The sequence below is a fragment of the Strigops habroptila genome, chromosome 4 (assembly GCF_004027225.2).
Source record: "Strigops habroptila isolate Jane chromosome 4, bStrHab1.2.pri, whole genome shotgun sequence".
Classification (NCBI taxonomy): domain Eukaryota; kingdom Metazoa; phylum Chordata; class Aves; order Psittaciformes; family Psittacidae; genus Strigops; species Strigops habroptila.
Genome location: NC_046358.1, coordinates 63,167,776 through 63,187,362, shown reverse-complemented (window position 1 = coordinate 63,187,362; position 19,587 = coordinate 63,167,776). Strand labels below are relative to the sequence as shown.

Genomic DNA, 19,587 nt, shown 5'->3' with positions numbered 1-19,587 from the left:
TATTTACGGTCAAGCTTAGCTGTATTAATATTTGTTAACTGGAATTGGGTACAGAACACGTGTGTAGCTGATGGCTTTGCTGTATTTGTCCATTAGAAGGCCTATGTGAGAACAGGGGGAATACTCAATGTAATAGTTTTTATGCAAAGTGATGAATATGATGATTTCCAAGGAATAAACTTGACTCATGTAGGGAAAAATGAGTACTAGGTTGCCTCCCATTACCCTTTGACCAGCAGTGACGGATAGTAGAATGGTAACAAAACAAAATCTGCTTGTTTTAATCATGTGTTCATGTTACACTGATGTTTTCAATATTCAGGACTATCTGCAGGTTTACATGGGGGTCTCATTTTATATTCCTGTTCCTTTATGAAGTACCTAGTGTTAAGTGAGTGTGTGTATTTGAGTGCCATTAAATTGTTTCTGGCCTACATTTTTGTAGCTTAATGTAATTAAAGTAATATTAATGAGAACACTTTCATAGTGCTGTGGCTACAAAGGAAAGAATAACTGATATCACATAATTGACTGGTGCCTCTGTCAGTAGCTAGGTACCTGAACCTAAAGCCAGGCAACACATAGGAAAACCCCAGACTGCCATGGGTCCCAGGATTAAAACTAGAAATGGCAAATAGATTCATCAGAACTCACAAACAGCTTCATCTCGAAGGAGAGGGTGTTCATGAATCCTTCAGGAAGCTTGTGAGCATCTTTTGCTTGTATTTAATTGGCTCGTTTGTTGGCTTGTTCAAGGGGTTTTATTCATTTCTACCACTGAATTAAGATTTTGTTTAGCAGTCATGATGTGGATGACAGTGCTGTCGTTTGCTTCCGAATGACTGTATGACATACATACCACAGTTTAGAGCATTGTGAATTCCAGTTGTGGGATGCTGATGGAAAGGTAGGTGAAGAATTCCTGGATTATGTTCTAACTCTGTATTCCCCTTGAACTTTAAATACTTCAAACTTTTTTGTTAGTTGGAGAGTTGCTTATTAAGTGGATGAATCACCCAGAGTTTTCATAATTAGCCATCTTTCTTTGCTACTTGCCTAATGTGGCAGAGCTTAGGTTCTTTTTCTTTCGGCTTTTTCAGGTATGAATACAAGCAAGAGTGAGACAGTGAAAGAGCATCCATTAAAACCCTCTCGAAGATCTATGCCATGCCTAGCCCAGAGCCAAACACATCCTCAGAGTCTGAGCAAGCATTCTTCTTTTCTGCAGCCAAATCGTGTGCAGCCACAGCCCCAGCCTCAGCCTCTCAGTGCAGGGACATCTACAGCTACAGTGGATGTGGAGTCAGAACGAGGTAGGATGTTTTTCTCTTTCAGGAGATTGTTCCAACTCTGGCAATGGAAGGGATCTGTGGGAACATGACTTGATGTCCTGTGGTGTCTTAAATATAATCTTTCAGCATATAGAGGCATCTGATAAGCTTTGATTTGTCTAAATATCTACAGTTTGTTGGAGAGACCTTTTTGGCATCTAGACAGCTAGAAGAACCATGGTACTGAGTTCTTGAGTGAATCTCTATAGTGTTTGAAGCGAGGCTTAAACTATTTTTTTTTCTTTTTTTTCCCTTCTCACTGAAAACAAGACAAGAATGTGCTCTTGTGTGTTGGGGAAGAGCATAAAGGTTTCTGTAGTCTGTCCAGGAGAGAGAGAAAAAAAATATACTAAGCTTTTGGCAAGAAATGTCTTTAAATATGAACATGTAGGAGCAGATGCATTCATTCATGAGCAGAATCAGGGAAGAGTGGTATGGAGAGAGTCACTGACAGCTTTAAAAAGTTTAAAATTTTTTAATTAAAAAATACGTGTGAATGCTCATATGAATATTGCATTTATTTCAGCTAAAGTGATGGATACTTTGGAAAACAACTTGCTTAAGCTGTCCAATACAGAATATAATGATCCATTTTTAGGTAAGTTTGTGTTTGAACTCTAATAATAACTTAATGATTCTTTGATTATACGTGCAGTACTTATATGTGGAAAGGCAATACTTTCCCTCAACTGCCAGGTTTTTTGAAAGTGAAGACTAAATGTGACTAAAGAAATACATGCTATTATAGATTTCCTGATACTTTCTCACCTTTTAGACTAATAGTAAATAGAGACTAAAGACAGAGAAGTTGGTTTTTTTTCATACGTTCAGTGTAACCTTTTTCCATAACAATCAATCCTTCATAATACAATCACTTGGAAGAATGCCTTTGAAATTCCTTTGAAATAGTTATTATTATTTGGTGGTTATTATTGCTGTATAGTCATGTTATTCAGTATTGTCATGGCTGCAGTTGCCATATTGTTGGTTTTGCTTTATATATTCAGGTATATTTGCTTTAGATACTCATGTATAAAAAGTTTTCCAACCTGGCAAAAAAACAAATCTGATGATGAAGAAAAAGAGCTGTAGTTGGGGCATATTTGTACCTGCATTAATGCCATTTTGATGCTTTAATTAAGTCAAAGAAAATAGGAAAGGAGTTAATAATCCCATCCTTGCAACTGCAAAATGAGTCTGTATATATGCACACAACTGGTAATTTGCAAGTTCCAAAATTAATTAATTTTGAAATTCCCTGGCCGTGTATTACCCGTTGGAATGAATTACACACAGATACTGCTGTGCCTTGCACAAGTACTGTGGAGGAACTTCTTACTCACAGTCAATGTAGCACCAAACTAGTAATCAGATCTTCATGCTGAAGGAGAGAAATGTCCTTTCAGAAAGCTATTTCAGCTCACCTCTCACAAGTTTTAACATTGATTTTTCTTGATGCCCGAAATATATGCTAATTAAGAGGTTCTTCAATGTCTTCTAAAGGGGTAGCAACTGGAAATGTGAGTGAAATTGATAGTTCCTCCAAAACAAAATCAAAATGTTCCAAAATCATTACACAGACCAAAAATTTGGCATGAAGATTGTTTAAGAAAATTCTGTGTCTAAGTAAGGTTCCAGTTGAAGCTACTGCACTCTTTTAGTGTAATTGGTTTGATTTGGTAGGCAAGCATGGGTACCTGAAAATTTCACTGTTATCATTTGCTTCAGTTTTGGGGTTTTTTATATCTGGTTCTATGTTTTACTAATTGCTTACACATACACATGCTGATACTATTGCATGCCTACGTATGGCAGAAGTAATTCTTTTTCATAGTAAGTGATGCACTGCTTTTCATTCACATCACCTAGTTTTAACCTGAAAAGAAACATGGAGGGGGCTCACAGGTTGAGGAAAAGATAGATGAATCTCCTCAGCTCAACACTGTATTAAACTTTGTTGTGGATGTTTCGCCTCTTCTGATTTCAGCTATGCTCTTTGAAGAGACAGATTTTATCCTGAATCTGGAGGGTTAAAAAAAACAAAAGGTAATCTTGCTGCTTGAACCTTGATCACCAAATAGGTGAAAATGCTGCAGCAGTGCTGCATTTTAGTCAGTACTCTGGCACTTTGATTGAGTTTGCAAAATTGGCTGATTAATGGTTATCATCTTATTAGTGAACCTTTCCAAACTGCTCTCCTGAGAACCTGAAAAGAATGCTGAGTTAAGTGCATGTATGTGGTGAATTTTTAATTAGACTACATCATGGAACTGTACATAAAATAGGCTAAATGGCTTTCTCTTCTTCCAGAATTGTGTCTATAGACAAACTGTTGTCTTGTGAGAAAGGGATTAACAAGCATTAAAAGACTTCTGTGGAAAGTTTCTCTTTTATTTTAGTTGACTGTAGATAAGGCAATGTATCTATTTGACTTTTAAAGTAAGAAGATAATGTTTTACACCTTTGTTACTGCTAACACAGGCAGATTGGATCAAGGATGTTACGGACTTACATTATTTATCCTCTGTCAGTTTTAGGTGGTAAGTAGTGTTTCTAATTTGAAGAATCAGGAAATCCAAGCAGAGTAACATGCACTGAGGTTCAGCCACATATTTATATGAACTATAAGGTTTCAGATGGAATGCTTGGTGCTTAGCCAAAGCTTTGTGGAAATCCCCACTCAGTGAAGGTTATGATCAGGGCCTTTGGATTTACCTAGGTGGAAATCGCCTACTGCTTGGATCTGGACATTAAGTAAACATTATGCCTTACATTTCTCAAAGTGGTCGTAGAATTTGGTGTTCAGTCCAGAGCAAAATCATGTTGTTGCTTCTACTTCCTTGAAAAAGTTTTCTCTTCCTGTATATTTGCATTATGGAAGAGTATAAAGTTCTGGTTTAAGTGACCTTTGTCACTTTTTGTGACTTGAGTTCACAAAAGATAAAACTAAGATTGGAGTTGCCACTTCACCAAATAATGTTAATCCCTCCAGCTCTACTGCAGCTTAATATTTTTACTTATCAAATGAGTGAAAGATTCCTGCTTTTTGACTGTTAAGAAAATGCCTTTTTACCTAAGAACTCCAAGACATGAATATGCCTGCTAACCAATATAATGTAATTAGTGAATAACTAATTACAGTGAATTTATTCATGACAACCCAACACAATCATTTTTGTCAGCTCATTTAGCTGCAAGTAACTAGCCAAATCCTATAAAGCATACACGTGGAGGAATTTTCTGAATAAGCTTTGTGTTCTGATGAGAACACTCCAGTTTGTCAAGACTTCTTCAGGATTATTTATGCAAGGTTAGGAGGGGGCAGGATTTCTGCCATGGGCGAGACCACTGCAGAGCAACCAGTATGTTGCTGCTGAAGCTGTGACAGGGAAATGGGAGGCTAAGGTTTGTCCCAGTTACTGAATTGTACAGGAAAGACCATCTTCGTGACATGAAGTTACAGGCTGTCTTGAGGCAATACTTGAATTTTTTTCCTGAAAGATGCCTAAAGTTTTTGTTCTAGTATGAAATGTCAAAACTTGAGAGCAACTTTCATAGGGGCAGTAGAAGTATTTCCTGTCTAGGTATATAGTCTTTGATGCCAGATGTCAAAGGTGATGCTGATGTGAGATGACAGAGGCAGCCAGGCTAGGTATCAGTGTAGTATTTTAGGTAACAAGAACAATGTACCTGGGATACAGGATTTCCCTGGAGTACTCTCTCATGTTGATGCAATAGCCACAAATATCTAAAAGGCATGTATTTAGCAAAACAGGAAAAATCTTTTTTGTACTTTTTTAGAAGTCAGGATCTTTTAAGAGGTAAATACATGTATTTGTGGATACATGTAAATTTGTGTTACACAAGAATCTGGATGTTAAAGTCTGAACTCATCTGTGCAACAATATAATTCCAATGTCATCCATTTTTTAATGCGTTAGATAGTCACACCAGTGACACTCGGGCATTTGACATTCATTCTCTCAAAGGGAATTCAACCTTACATTTTTCAGTCTTTTGCCTGTGGATACTTGCTTAAAAACATGAATGAATAACATAGATGTATATTTATATTACATTTTGTTTTTACTGTACTTTGTTTTTCTTATGAAAGACATGTGCAGCAATTACTTTGATTGTGCTGGGTTTTAAATGACATAGCTTTAACTTGAATTACTAAACTTCTGTCTTTCCTGGAGCTACCAGTAATAGCTCATGGCTTTAGTTGTAGCTGGAAAAAGGAAGTGGGGCATAATTAGTTCCTAATAGCCACATAGTAACTACAGACAGAGAATCACATTAATAAAAAATTGTTTTCCTCTAGAACATTTTTCTATATAAATTCTAGCAACATAAAAGAATTGGGCATACATTAAAGTTAACTAATGAGTTAGATAATCTAGGCACTGCTCCACGGGTATGGGGGTACTTCTGTGTGCACATGCATGTATAAAGAAACATTAATTACTATATTTTTAAAATAATGCTCTATTTTCCTTGAAGGCCATCATATGCATAAAGGGGAGTGAACCTTATCTTTGAACGATCGCAGAATTGGCTGGTCATCTTTTCTAAAAGAAGTCTGAATGTTAGCAATTTTGATGAAGGTTATTTGCACTAGAATCATGAACAGTTGAAAAATCTTTATTAATCTCTGTTAAAATTATAGGAGGTGGTTACAACATACCTTTTTGGAGTTTTGAGTTTGCTTTAGAAATCAGTTGAATGAGTTTAAAAGAATTTAGCAGTTCTTTATTGAAGTACTTGAGTTAAGCTGAAGGGAATTTACATCATTTGCAGGAGAATTTGCTTTACTTTATTTCAGTAATAACTCACATCTTCTAGGAAAAGTAACTTTTTTGTTGCACAACTGAGATAAATGCTGTCTTCTAATGCATGGTGCAGGTGAAAAGGAACTGTGTAAGGTGTAAAAGCTAGCAAAACAAGTAAATAATACACCACTGAATGGTCTGATCTTTTCTCAAATCATCCTTTGGATTTAGCGAAAGGAGTAGAAGGACAGTGGCATGACATGTGGCATGACTGATACATGACATGTTTTTCCATTTACTACGTCCCTTTCTGTTGTTAAAATTACTATCTTTGGTGTTGCCAGGTTTCATTTCCTTTTTTTATGTTCACTTTCAAGCACTGTGACCCAGATTAACAAAAGGGATTTCTTCTCATATTTCAGATTAATCATAGAATTGCAGACTGGTTTGGGTTGGAAGGGTCCTGAAAGCTCATCCAGTTCCAACCCCCTGACGCGGGCAGGGACACCTTCCACTAGACCAAGTTGCTCCAAGCCCCGTCCAACACTGCCAAGGATGGGGCAGCCACAGCCTCCTCTGAGCAACCTGTGTCAGCATCTCACCACTCTCACAGGGAAGAACTTTTAATGCCTTTAAATCAATGCCTTTAAAATTTCCGTTTATCACATATATGGTTGGAACTAGATGATCTTAAGGTCCTTTCCAACCCTAACCATTCTATGATTCTATGCCTAAGGCATCGAGATTTTTCAGGAGTTAAGCCATATTGGAAATCCAGTTAGACCAGGAGAATGACCTGTGAATCTGATAGTCCTCTTATTAACTTAAAAATCCATTTTGCTCATTCTAAAACAAATAAGTATAGAAATAGCTTTCTGCATGTGTAAGTAGCTTTCTGCAGACCCTACAATCAGAAACTAGAGGATCTGCTCTACGTTGTTAGGCTGAAATATTTAATTTCAAATAAGATGTAGAAAATGAGTAATGGCTAATATAACCAATACAAATTGGCATTCAGGTTTTAGATATAAGTTTCTGATTTTAAGTTTTTTGACAAATACTCACTAGCAAATAAATAAAAAAAATTATTCTTTATTCAATTTTTTTTTTTAATTTTGTGAATTAGGTTAATTATGAGGGATTTATGCATAGTAACTACTCTTCCTTAGCATGACATGAAATCCTTCCTACATAGGAACTTGATCATGAATGATGTAGTTCATAATCTTCCTATAGCCTTATAATCTTCATGTGTTCTGGTTCTAATTATTACGAAGCTTATGTATAAGAAACTCCCTTAATTACTTGCCATGATGCAACGTAGTGAACTGAGAAGTTAAGACCTGAGTCAAAATTAACAATCCAACAAAGTATCATCATGACTGCATGATAAAAACTTTTTATTACAGAAGAGCTTGTAAGTGAATTTTGGTTAAGTGGTGTTATGATAAACAGAAATGGACAGAATAACCTGTGCATTACATACAATGTTGACATGAAAGGAGGGGCTGAAAAATCACAGAGGATATGACTCCAGAAAGCCAGGTTCAGTTCCTGCTTCAACAGAAATGTGATGTTTCCATTGTGACGTTTAGAATAATTTATTCAGAAGCTTGTGGTCCTTAGGCAGTGCCTGCAAAGGTAAGGGATGTTACATCTATTCTGACTGTGTTGTGAAATGACTGAAAAGCTGCATTAGGTCAGTTTTTCCTATACCTGTTCTGTGAGGGAATTGTCCATCTTCCATATTAGAGCTGGTTCCTGCCTGGAGAGCTGGCAGCATGAATAGAGAAGCTGTGTGATCTGTTATGATCACACACTTGCTGAAACGTATGGATTAGTCTTTGGAGTTAATATTGAGGTTGAAAATATCAAAGTGCCTTAGGCATTTAATCTGCCTGTAGTGATTCTGTACACCCTCTTAACTCCTCCAAACAGCCATAATACTTGACTCCCTTTTTAAAAAATGAGAAATACTCTGTGTAAGTGTTACCACTGTCTGAAAGGTCATGAGAAATTGTACATCAAGAAAAGCCTGCGCTTGTCTGTTATGGTATTTTTTTGATATCTAAATACACATACATAGGTAACTGAAAAACCTCTCACGTTATGTATATAATATAGTATTCCAGGTACACAGCAGAATAAACTAAGACCTAAATTCATCACAATTGCCACTTATCCGGGTGTCCAGTGATATCCTTCTCCAGGTTATTTGTTGTTTCTAGGATTAAAATTAGGACAAAAAGAGATTAATTTATTGACCGATAATCTCTTCTTACAAAAGCTTTTCAAGGCCCATCTGCAAATGTGTAAAGCCTTAAAGGAGTGAGTCAGGAATCATCATATCACTCTTTGTGAAACAGAAACTATTTAGGAATAATTTTAACATTAATTTTCCTTTCTGTCAGTATGATACATTGCAATTGAGGAATATGTATTTTTCTATACCACAGTTATCTAAAATATATTGGTGGATTGCATGTTATGGGTGCTTTTTATCCTCTAACTGTTATAAATAAAATGCACTCTTGGCCCTTTAGGGAAGTATGATGGAAAGAATGGTAGCTAAGCATTTAAGACCCAAAAATGGAAATGCAAAGTGTGGACCTAGAAATCAATTTCTAAATGAAGTGCTTCTGCATAGTGAGGTAAAAGACTCCCAGAGCTGAAAGTCTTTGCTACATTTTATCCTACAAGTGCCCTTAGGGCAAATCTTAATGTCAGGTATCAAGCATGGCAAGATTGTATGTCAGGAAGTGTAGATAGGTTTTTGTGATGTATGAAGGCTGAAGTTTCTCATCATGTCTCCATATTAGAAGACAGCAAAACAAAGCAACTACTAGGATGAAGAGATCTGTTATCTGCTTTATTAATGCTTGAATCTTTTTAAAACCACTTTATACTTCGGTGTGGATCCAAGGTGAGGTTATGCGTTACTTAGTTACATGTTCAGCTGTTCTCACAATTATATATATGGGTGCATCTGCTTTAAGTATGTACCTAGTTAAAGAGAAGTCATAGAATCATAGAATAGTCAGGGTTGGAAAGGACCTCAAGATCATCTAGTTCCAGCCCCCTGCCGTGGGCAGGGGCGTCTTGCACTAAACCATGTCGCCCAAGGCTCTGTCCAACCTGGCCTTGAACACCACCAGGGATGGAGCATTTACAACTTCCCTGGGCAGCCCATTCCAGTGCCTCACCACCCTCACAGTAAAGAACTTCGTCCTTATATCTAACCTAAACTTCCCCTGTTTAAGTTTGAAGCCATTACCCCTTGTCCTATCACTACAGTCCGTAATGAAGAGTCCCTCCCCAGCATCCTTATAGACCCCCTTCAGATTCTGGAAGGCTGCTCTGAGGTCTCCACGCAGCCTTCTCTTTTCCAGGCTGAACAGCCCCAACTTCCTCAGCCTGTCTTCATATGGGAGGTGCTCCAGCCCCCTTATCATCCTCGTGGCCTCCTCTGGACTTGCTCCAACAGCTCCATGTCCTTCTTATGTTGAGGACACCAAAACTGTACACAATACTCCAAGTGAGGTCTCACAAGAGCAGAGTAGAGGGGCAGGATCACCTTCTTTGACCTGCTGGTCACACTTCTTTTGATGCAGCCCAGGATACGGTTGGCTTTCTGGGCTGCGAGCGCACACTGAAGCCAGCTTATGTTCAGCTTCTCATCAACCAACATTCCCAAGTCCTTCTCCGCAGGGCTGCTCTGAATCTCTTCTCCGCCCAACCTGTAGCAGTGCCTGGGATTGCGCCAACCCAGGTGTAGGACCTTGCACTTGGCTTGGTTGAACTTCATGAGCTCAACATTGGCCCACCTCTCAAGTGTGTCAAGGTCCCTCTGGATGGCATCCCTTCCCTCCAGCGTGTCAACCGAACCACACAGCTTGGTGTCGTCGGCAAACTTGCTGAGGGCGCACTCAATCCCACTGTCCATGTTGCAGACAAAGATGTTGAACAGGACCGGTCCCAACACCGATCCTTGAGGGACACCACTCATTACTGTTTTCCAACTGGACATTGAGCTGTTGACCACAACTCTTTGCATGCGGCCATCCAGCCAATTCTTTATCCCCTGAGTAGTCCATCCGTCAAACTGATGCCTCTCCGATTTAGAGACATTGGATAGTGAAGTTCACATTGTCTGCATTGAAATATGATTTGGTCTCTGCCTCTGGAATTAGAAGCTGTCGTCCTTTTCTCTGATTTAATATCCTCATTTTTATTTAAAATTCAGCCTTTAATTATCTTTTTTAATTAGAAGTTCTTATGTGACAATGCGTCAAAAAGCTCTCAACTACCACAGATTTTAATTAGCGTAATTTAATAAGTCAAATACATCAGCAAAATGGGAGTTAAAATGCAAAACCAAATAATGGAGATTGTGGAGGAAATTATGGCAGAAAATAGCATTACTTTATAGACAAATATATAAAAATGTCACACAACTTTAGAAACTGCAGTTACTGAAGAAAGACTTAAGGAGTTAAATCACTCTGTCTTGTGATATGGTTTGGTGATGCTAAGAACAATCAGCTCAAGTTAATTTAGGTTCTGTAAGTTTATCTTGAAGGGTATGTAATTTTGGCTTGATGGGTGGGAAAATTAAGGAAGAGAGACTTTCTTTTTTAATAAAAGTGGTGGATGTGTTACTACAAGAAAAGCACCCTGTCATAGAAAAATACAAAACCGTAGTCAATGCTATTAGTAGCAAAGCTTCATTTCTTCTATCTTTTTTCTAAACCCAACCTATTTCATTCTTTGTTCTTTAAAAATTTTAAAACTAATCAAAAGAAATTTCAAAAAAGTTCAACTTAAGAAATAAAATGAAGCCATCCAAAACACACACACTTTGCAATTGTTCTTTCTAACCTCTTCTGGTATAGAGGTACATTGTAATCCATTGAACTTTTACCTTAAGCATAATTATATTACAGATTTTTCTAAAATATATGCTGTAGAAGAGGTAAATGGCACTAGTCTATTCAAAGTATCTACAAAGCACACTTTAGGTGTTCTGTTAACATTAATGTCTCAAACTACATGAATGTTAAGAAAAATGCACTTTTTGAAGATAATTTTAAAATATGGATTAGATGCTATGTCTCTCAGACAGGTATAACAAATGTTTATTCAAGTGCTATGTTTAAATGCTATGTTTTAATCTTTCCTTCATTCCTCCCCTTCTTACTGTATCGATACCATTACTTTGGGGGACATTGCTTTACGTGCATAAAATAAGTCATCAGCTGCTCAAAGATACAATAAGAAGTATTGTTCAATTTTGTATAAGAAATGTTCCTTTTTAATTCTAAATGTCTTTATTTTTATGTTTTTTTTGTTGCTAAAATCCTTTTGTGCTAAATTTCAGAGAGAGATAGCAGGTATCTCTAGGTGGAAGGTGGTAATTTTTGTTTTAATGGAAAATACATGCCATGCTTCAAAGCTGTGTCCTTGAAAACATATGAAAGCTTAGCAGGTAAAAATATGTTGACCGTTAAGGGAAAACTTATTTCATTGCTTTAAATAGTTGAAATAAAACATCAGGTATTTTTGCAAAGCCTTTTTTTTTTTTTTTTTTTTTTTTTTTTTGTATTAGGTGTACTCATAATGTCTAATCCTCTAAAACTTCCCTCATAAAAATAGACTTTTTAATATAAGTAAGTAGAGTCTTTCAGCTTAAATGTCCTATTTCAGTTCAGTTTTCATAGGCCTGTCTCTTCATTTTTCTGGCTTCTATTACAAGCTCTTGATCTTTACTAAAGCCGAGAGCTTATCACATCTGGCCATGGGTAAAATCTTGCTTAAGTATCCTATTTTCTACTACTCCTACTCCTCCTACTTGAAACCTACTTCACAGTCTTTTTACTACATTCATTTTTGTGGACCACAGAGTAACCTGTATATTAAGGTTAAAACATTGCTTAAAATAAAATCTCTGAGTTTGGTGCTCTGACAATTAAAACAGGCTGTTTCATATACTAAGAAATCCCTCCACAGATATACTGAGGTTAATATAAATATCACAAATTACCAGAGCCTCATTTTGTGTAATTGTTGTGTAAGTAGCTCAATTTCAGAAAGAACTGCCTTTGATAAATGTTCCAGTGTAATGTTCCACCTCAGAAAAGTTTAGGCTACACGAGATAATTGTTGTTTGGGGGTTCTTTTCTGTAGTACTTACTGTGGAGAATTTAACTGAACAGCTTATTAAAAAATACTTTGTTGTTGCAGATGAGCTTTTATGAATATAAAATTCGGGAAGCTAAAGATTGTGGTTCCCACAGCAACTTGTTTCTGGCTTCTATTTAGGGTTTAGAATTATTGGGCTAAATGCTGTTCCCAGTCCCCCTGACTTTTCCCATGGTGATGTGAAAGCTGAGACGGGAACTTGGCTCAGGATTTGTGGATAACTTTTTTGTCTGAATATCTTTCTATTTTCAACTTGTCCAAGATATAATTGTGTGGGAATAATTATTCCATCTTTTTCATCTTTAAAATATTTTTTCAAGACTAACAATTTTCTAACATTCATTATAACTTACGTGGTCCAATGTTGCACAGACATTACCCCTCATTTTACCCCTGGGTATGTATGGTAAGTATTGTCATGATTGTTTGATGGAGAATGTGCAAGGAAATTACATGTATGGAAAATGTCTCCCTTCTGATAGAGGCTGTAGAGTGACTCAGAGACTTGAGTCCTTCTAACTTGCCTTCAGTGATGATTCAGGTGGAAATTATTTAGTCTGTGAGTGTGGGTCTTCATAAGCTTTGAGGATGGTCTTCAGTCATCTGCAGCTCTCTGGATACTCAAGTTTTTATAGAAACTTTTGTTAAGCAATTAAAAACCCAATGTAAACACTTTCTTCGTGGTATTAACTGTCTTCTACAACCAATAGGGACACCTCGTAAAATGTGTTCTCAAGTGGTCACTGCAATACCTTAATATGCAAATTTTCAAATAATGTATCTGATTATGAGCAGCATGAGTGTAGGCCCATCAGGCATTTTGATTGCTTGTTTCCATTTAAAACATGAGAGGTTACTCAGATCTGCAGGATGCACCTTCCTATTTGATAGCATGTTCTGAGTCTGGACAGTTGTAAGTCAAGCACAAAAGCATTTGAATATTTGCTTTATATTGTGTTGGGGTTGGGTTGTTTGGGGTTTTTTTAAGTACTGTAAAGAATGTTGTGGGCTTTTTTGATTTGAATGGTAATAAAAAAAGTTTCTATAAGCCTTCTACTTAAAAGAGAAGTCACTTCTAGCTTAGGACAGAGATGATGACATTTCAAGTAAAACTTTTGCAGGAAGGGATAGACTAAAAGTTATTAAAAAGTGGATACTTACAACGAATATTCAACTCTGGCTCTAACAATACTGTTAGTTTCTCTTTGCTATAACCTAAAATGAGCCCACCGTTTTCTTCTGTTTTTCTGTCAGGCGTAGGAAAGGAAAAAGACACATACACAGATGATTCAGAACATGGAAATTATGATGCTCGTACAGATCAGTCATTGCTTCTTCAAAACAAGCTTACCAGGCAGAAAACAGAACCTCGGACCAAATCGTCTTTAAAGGTAACAGACACAAACCTTTATTAAATTGCATCAATTATCAGAATGTGCTTAAATATTTTTAAGATATAATTTTCAAGAGATCAGGTAATTTGCATCTTAAATAAATGGGCATCTCATGTTAAGAAATTTATGTGGCTCCTATATTATAGTTTGACCTGCAGAATCAGTGAATGGATTTCTCTGTACCAAAAGTGACCAAAATTATATAGAATCAAGGGTTCTAATGGTTTCTATCAACTAAACTAAAGATACAAGGCTGTGGACTTTTTTAAAAAAATTTGTATTGCACAGAATTTAAGACCTAGGTTTCCCAGCATGGAGTGAAATTCATGTCAGCTGGGAGGCCTCAAGAAATTATGAGAGTTTAGAAGAACTCTGTTCATGTAGCAAATAATCACTCAAGAGTGATCTAAAGGGTAGGATTCTCCTTGTAACCAAAATCCAAATGATAGCTAGACACATTGAGTGAAAGATAAAATTCACTTGTGTATAGGAGAATGTAGGAGTATTTTCAGGAACCTCAAGTAAAGCACTGGAAAAGCGATCTTCCTTGGTAAACTGGCATGTTACCTTGCTTAGTAGTTACCTAATCGCAGTATTCATCACAATGCATTTTCTACAGCTGTTCATCCACTATAATGCCAAAGAATTCCAGTGGATTTTCATTTCAAAACATGTATTGTTTTTGTTCTTGCTCTGCACTGGGAGACCCTTAATTGTCCTTTCCATTAAGCATAATTGCTTGTAAATGTATGGCAAATGGCCTAACCTCAAGAAGTCCTGAATATTTTTCTTTTTTGCACACTGGAAGTAGTATATTCAGCAGCACAGTTTTTTACCAGTGGTCCTCTGATATTTGTTATATAAAGGCATGAATAATCCCACACTACAAATCTAGAAATGCTTAAATTGCTTTAAGATTCCATGCTTTACGTACACTATACTCTTCAGTGGGCCAGTATACAGCTCTGTCATCCATTATGCCTGTTGCACTTTGTGACTTTGAGCATTGAATGCATGTTTCACAAGAGTCGTATAACTGTTGTAAAGCTTGTTCTCAGTCACACTGATCACCATTCCTACAGGATTCTGGAACACAGCATCGATGTGATCTCCCAGACTTCATTTCATGGGGTGGTTTTAGAAAAACTTTTTTATGATATCCATCTAATAACTTTTAGATAGATTTGCAGGTAATTGTTTTTACAGATCAGAAATCTAGGACATGAAAATGTAACTTCGGTAGTGACAGAAAAGGGTTATCATAGAATCATAGGATGGTTTGGGTTGGAGAGACCTTAAAAGATCATCTAGTTCCAACTCCCTGCCACGGGCAGGGACACCTTCCACTTAACCTAAACTGTTGCAATAAGAACTTTTTGTGTTCACAGATTTTATTTTTTTTTCGTCTGTTTCTGCAAGGTTAGCTGAATTAAGACAGAAATAATAATGGATGTTCTTATTTGATTTTATTGATTAAGTAGACAAAGCCTTTTATGTTAAATGTGGCCTAAAAGAAAAAACAATGCAGAATCTGCAGTTTAGACTGTTATAAAACACTAAATATTTTTAATAGCAGGGAAGGCTGCTACAGAGAAAATCTCATAACAGGTATTTCCTTGTGTGAAAGCAAAATATTTTTTGTAGTTTTGTATAAAATATAAAATGACCACTAGCTGTGTTTTCTGCAAGACTTGCATTCAGGACTAATAGAAAGTTTATAGGCAGCCAGTAAGCTATCTTTCTTTCAAAGTTTAAAGAGGATCCTTGTATTTGTATAAAGTTTAAACAAAAATGCACTTTTTATGTCTCCATCTCCTGTCCTGACGTGCTGAACAAAGTACTTCAGAGTTTAAAAACAATATTCTGAAGCCACGTCTGGCTTTTAGCACTGACAACTCCTTGTGCAACTCCAGCCTCCTCACTGGTGTGGTGGTGTGAGAGGTAGAAAAGGCCTTGGCTCTATGTAAGCACTGCTCAGCAGGAACGAAAACATCCCTGAATTATTAACGGTTTTTAGCAGAAATCCAAACCATAGCCCCATACCAGCTACTATGAAGAAAATTAACTCTGCCTTGGCTCTGTGTAAGCACTGCTCAGCAGGAACGAAAACATCCCTGAATTATTAACGGTTTTTAGCAGAAATCCAAACCATAGCCCCATACCAGCTACTATGAAGAAAATTAACTCTACCCAAGCCAACACCAGCACTTAAGGCAACAAAGCAGATTTCTCCTCCTATTTACTGTTTTTCTGCCTCCACTGGGAAAAAGGCAGAGGGAATTTAGATTAGTTTTGTGTCAGAAAAGAAGGTTACTATTTTGCCTTTGGATTATTGTACAAGTCTTTCTGGCAGTTAGTGGAAGATGTCTAAGGGAAACATCTTCCCAAAACGGATATAAAACTAGCAGAAGCAGGCATCTAATCCTTTTTGAGACTGTTGAAATCACAGAAGACTGCTCTACAGCTTTACAGCTGGTAAGTACTCTCATATATTTGGAAAAGAAACTGATCTATTGCAATAGAAAAAGTCTTCTCAGTATGACCAAGAATCGTGTAGTGTTTCAGGTGGCATGCATGAAGTGTCCCTTTCCATAAATCTGATTTATATTGCTGCAGTTTTAGAACTTTAGAAATATGATATATTTTGATATAGGCCAACATTCATCTTGATAATTATCTACTTTTCTCGTTTCCTTGATGATTAGTGTAGGCTGGTATAGTTTAAGAATCCACAGATCTCATACTGAAAAATTGTGAATTAAAAAACTGTCTTCCTTATCCATCTCAGACATCTTTTCATCACCAACAGCTGTTGAGGTTGTGTAGAAAGTGTAATTTCATGTGATTGTGCCAAGGGGATATCACACAGAGGAATGATGCCAGCAAGTGGCTACTCATCAAAGTATGGAATGAGTAATATCTGCTATTGCAAGGGAAATGTAGGAATGAGAAGGTTCCTGACTGAAAAGTTGATGTTTTTGAAATGTTCTAGTTTCACTAAGAAAGGAAAGCAGGCTTAAATAGACTCTATCACTTGAATGGAAGGCAACATTTGTCCAGAGAAGCTGTGAAGTCAGTAGCAGTGAATTCTTTTCTGTACCAATTACTGTCACATGCGTAGCAGCAAGATAGGAATATTTAGAAATTACACTTCCATTTCTTTTCATCAACTTCATTATTGTTACTCTATTTTTTTTATCAGACAAATTTTTTATCTTGGTAGTGTGTTTTGCTGTCTGGTGAGGTAAAGAAAATATTTGGAACAAAGTTCATATATTATCACTAGGGGTTCAGGAACTATAAAGAAACGCTGCCTAAATAGTAGCCTAGTGTACTGCCTTTTTCTAGTTAACCACTCATCCACTATAATACTGTGTGTCTGGACTAGCTTGGTGTTGGATAGTATCTGAAATGATTTCTCTTTTCTCTTTCAGTCTCTGGAAATGTTATTTAACTTCTAAGGAATTTTAAATAACATCTTAAAAAGCAATTGGCCAAAACATACGGAGAATTGTATCTAATGAACTGAAAATTCATTATATTTTAAGGAAAACTCTCTACGTTTGGTGTTGATGATTACAGTGATTATTAAAGGATAATATATGAAATATAATGAAAATTCATTATAATTTGAGCAAAACTCAGTATGTTTGGAGTAGATTATTACAGTGATTATTAAAGAATAAATCTGCCTGTGAAAACCTGAAATACATTGTTTAGGCATTTTATTGGATTCTTTGTGATTTTGGACATATCCCTCTCTCTCCTGCAAAACAAATATTTTGCTTACAGAATGTTATGGTAGTTTTGAAAAATAGAGTAAATTAAATGTAATATCTGTAGAATAAAAATGTTCTTCGGTCTTAATATTTTATCTTCCACACATTTACAGGAATTATTTTCTGTTTTCATTTTTTCCTGTTTAAGTCCATGACTTTCAGAGTTGCACAGATTTGTGCTGTATGTTCTAATCCTGTCGAATTATCAATAGTTTCACATACATTATTTCACTCATAATCCTGCTCCTGTGTTCAGTGAAAGTCAGGCATGCATGCTGAAAGCAAAGGTTTGGCAATAAAAATGTTTTAGTGTATATATAAGAACAAGATGCTGTGAGCTGACAGCAGTGTACTGGAAAGGACAATAACAAAGGGAGCCTGATAGATAGAGAGTAGTCTACAAATGCAGTCTAATATTACAAAAGTAAATAAAATTTAAAAGGAATGATAACAGATGAAATGGTTGTCCCAGAATAGAATGACATGGTAAAGTGCAACAAAAGTTAACTTCATGTTTATACTTTTAGTGCATGGCTCTAATCGGCTGTGAGGTTTAGTTAAAAACAAACAAACAAAAAACCCCAAACATTAAAACCTCAGGAAATGCAGGGAAATTAGTAAGTAATTTTATCATAATGATGAAAGTTTTTAAAAATAAACATGTAAAGAAATATGTTCAGTGGCCATGTCAGTATGCTTCTTATTAAGGCCTCCCTATTAGACTGAAAGAGCAAATAGAAATGGTTAAATATTAAAAATGGGAAGCTTCCTCCTGTCTCCAAACATCCTCCATTGCTGCTTCCTCATACAGTAACACAGAACAGACTTATGCTCAAAATTTTGCATAAGATCACCTAAACCTACTCTTTTCCTGAAGTAAAACATGTTTTTTGTATTATACAGAAATGGATTTTTCATGCTTACTCTGTAGGGCTGAACAGAACAAAAATGAACAAGATGCCCTCTGTGAAGAAGCTAAAATAATTGCTAATTATTTTATTTTGTTAGTACGGTCAGATGTTTCTGGAAGTCTTCCTCTCTGCTCAGAAAACAGCTAGGTTCTGCACAGTACAATGTAGTATACACAGAAATACATTAGCATGGGTAACTACAGCAGCCTGTCATATTAACCAGTCTGTGTTGTCTTTGATGCCCAAGATAGTTTGGATATCTTTGCATATACATATGTGTCCCTGATTTTCTTTCCTAGGTTGTTATGCTCGCGGTTATTTGCAAAACAAAAAAAAACCCCAAAAACCAAACAACTTAAAATGAATCTATATTTTTAGAATTAGGAAATGGAAAGTATGAATATAATAAATGTATTTCTGGCTTATCCCTTCAAACACAAAAAGATGATTGCCAACTTAGTTGTGTGCTTAGAAAATTTCTCATCAAGCACATCTTAGGGTATTCTTAATCAGAGTATGATTTTTAAAATGTAAAAAATACCTAGTGCTGTTTTAATATCTTTTAAAATGTTTTCACAGCTAGTTCCGTATAACTTAAGAAGCCTATAAACTTTTTAGTGTCCTAGGTTTGATTTTTAAACATTTTGAAACAAAGCAAGCATTAATTAGGTATCTCACTTTGTTCATGGAAATAAGCCTGTTGTAGTTAGCATTAGAAATGTATTTATTTCCAGAAAATACCTTAAGGTAAGAGTTGAGTCATAAGCTCTGGCTGCAGACACTAACCACTGAAATGGTGGCATACTTCAGTGTGAATATTACTGAAAATGGCAATGTAAAGTTCACAGTAACAGTATTAGGGAGAATTAGTAATCAAAATAAAGGAGGTGGTTTTCATGAATGAGTAGTTCCTCTACTTAATAACATCTTATGAACTTCTAAGAACACTAAATTACATTGGAAGACAGTTTTCTTTTATGAGAAATAACCATTCTATTCAGAACAGGAAAGCTATTCATGTAGATGTTGCAGTTTTAAGTAGTTAATATGCTGAAGAATTTCACATGTCAGACTACCTCTGTCAAAAGTCCTGCCCTAGTTCCTCGAATTGTTTCCATGGCTAGTCCTGTCTTATACGTGATTTAATAGCACTAAACCCTTCCATTATTATCTCTTAAAAACCAAGATATGAAGAGTTACAG

General features: G+C 36.2%; 1 protein-coding gene across 4 annotated transcripts in view; it reads left to right on the top strand.

Annotated features, from left to right (window-relative positions):
* The window catches only part of ANO3 (anoctamin 3), a 204,430-nt gene that overhangs the window by 115,839 nt on the left and 69,004 nt on the right, over window positions 1-19,587 (top strand). For all 4 annotated transcript variants that reach the window (XM_030483533.1, XM_030483534.1, XM_030483535.1 and 1 more), the window contains exons 2-4: window positions 1,101-1,313; window positions 1,858-1,929; window positions 13,556-13,692. In XM_030483533.1, the coding sequence (XP_030339393.1) occupies window positions 1,101-1,313; window positions 1,858-1,929; window positions 13,556-13,692 (422 nt within the window). The remainder of the gene's footprint in view (window positions 1-1,100; window positions 1,314-1,857; window positions 1,930-13,555; window positions 13,693-19,587) is intronic.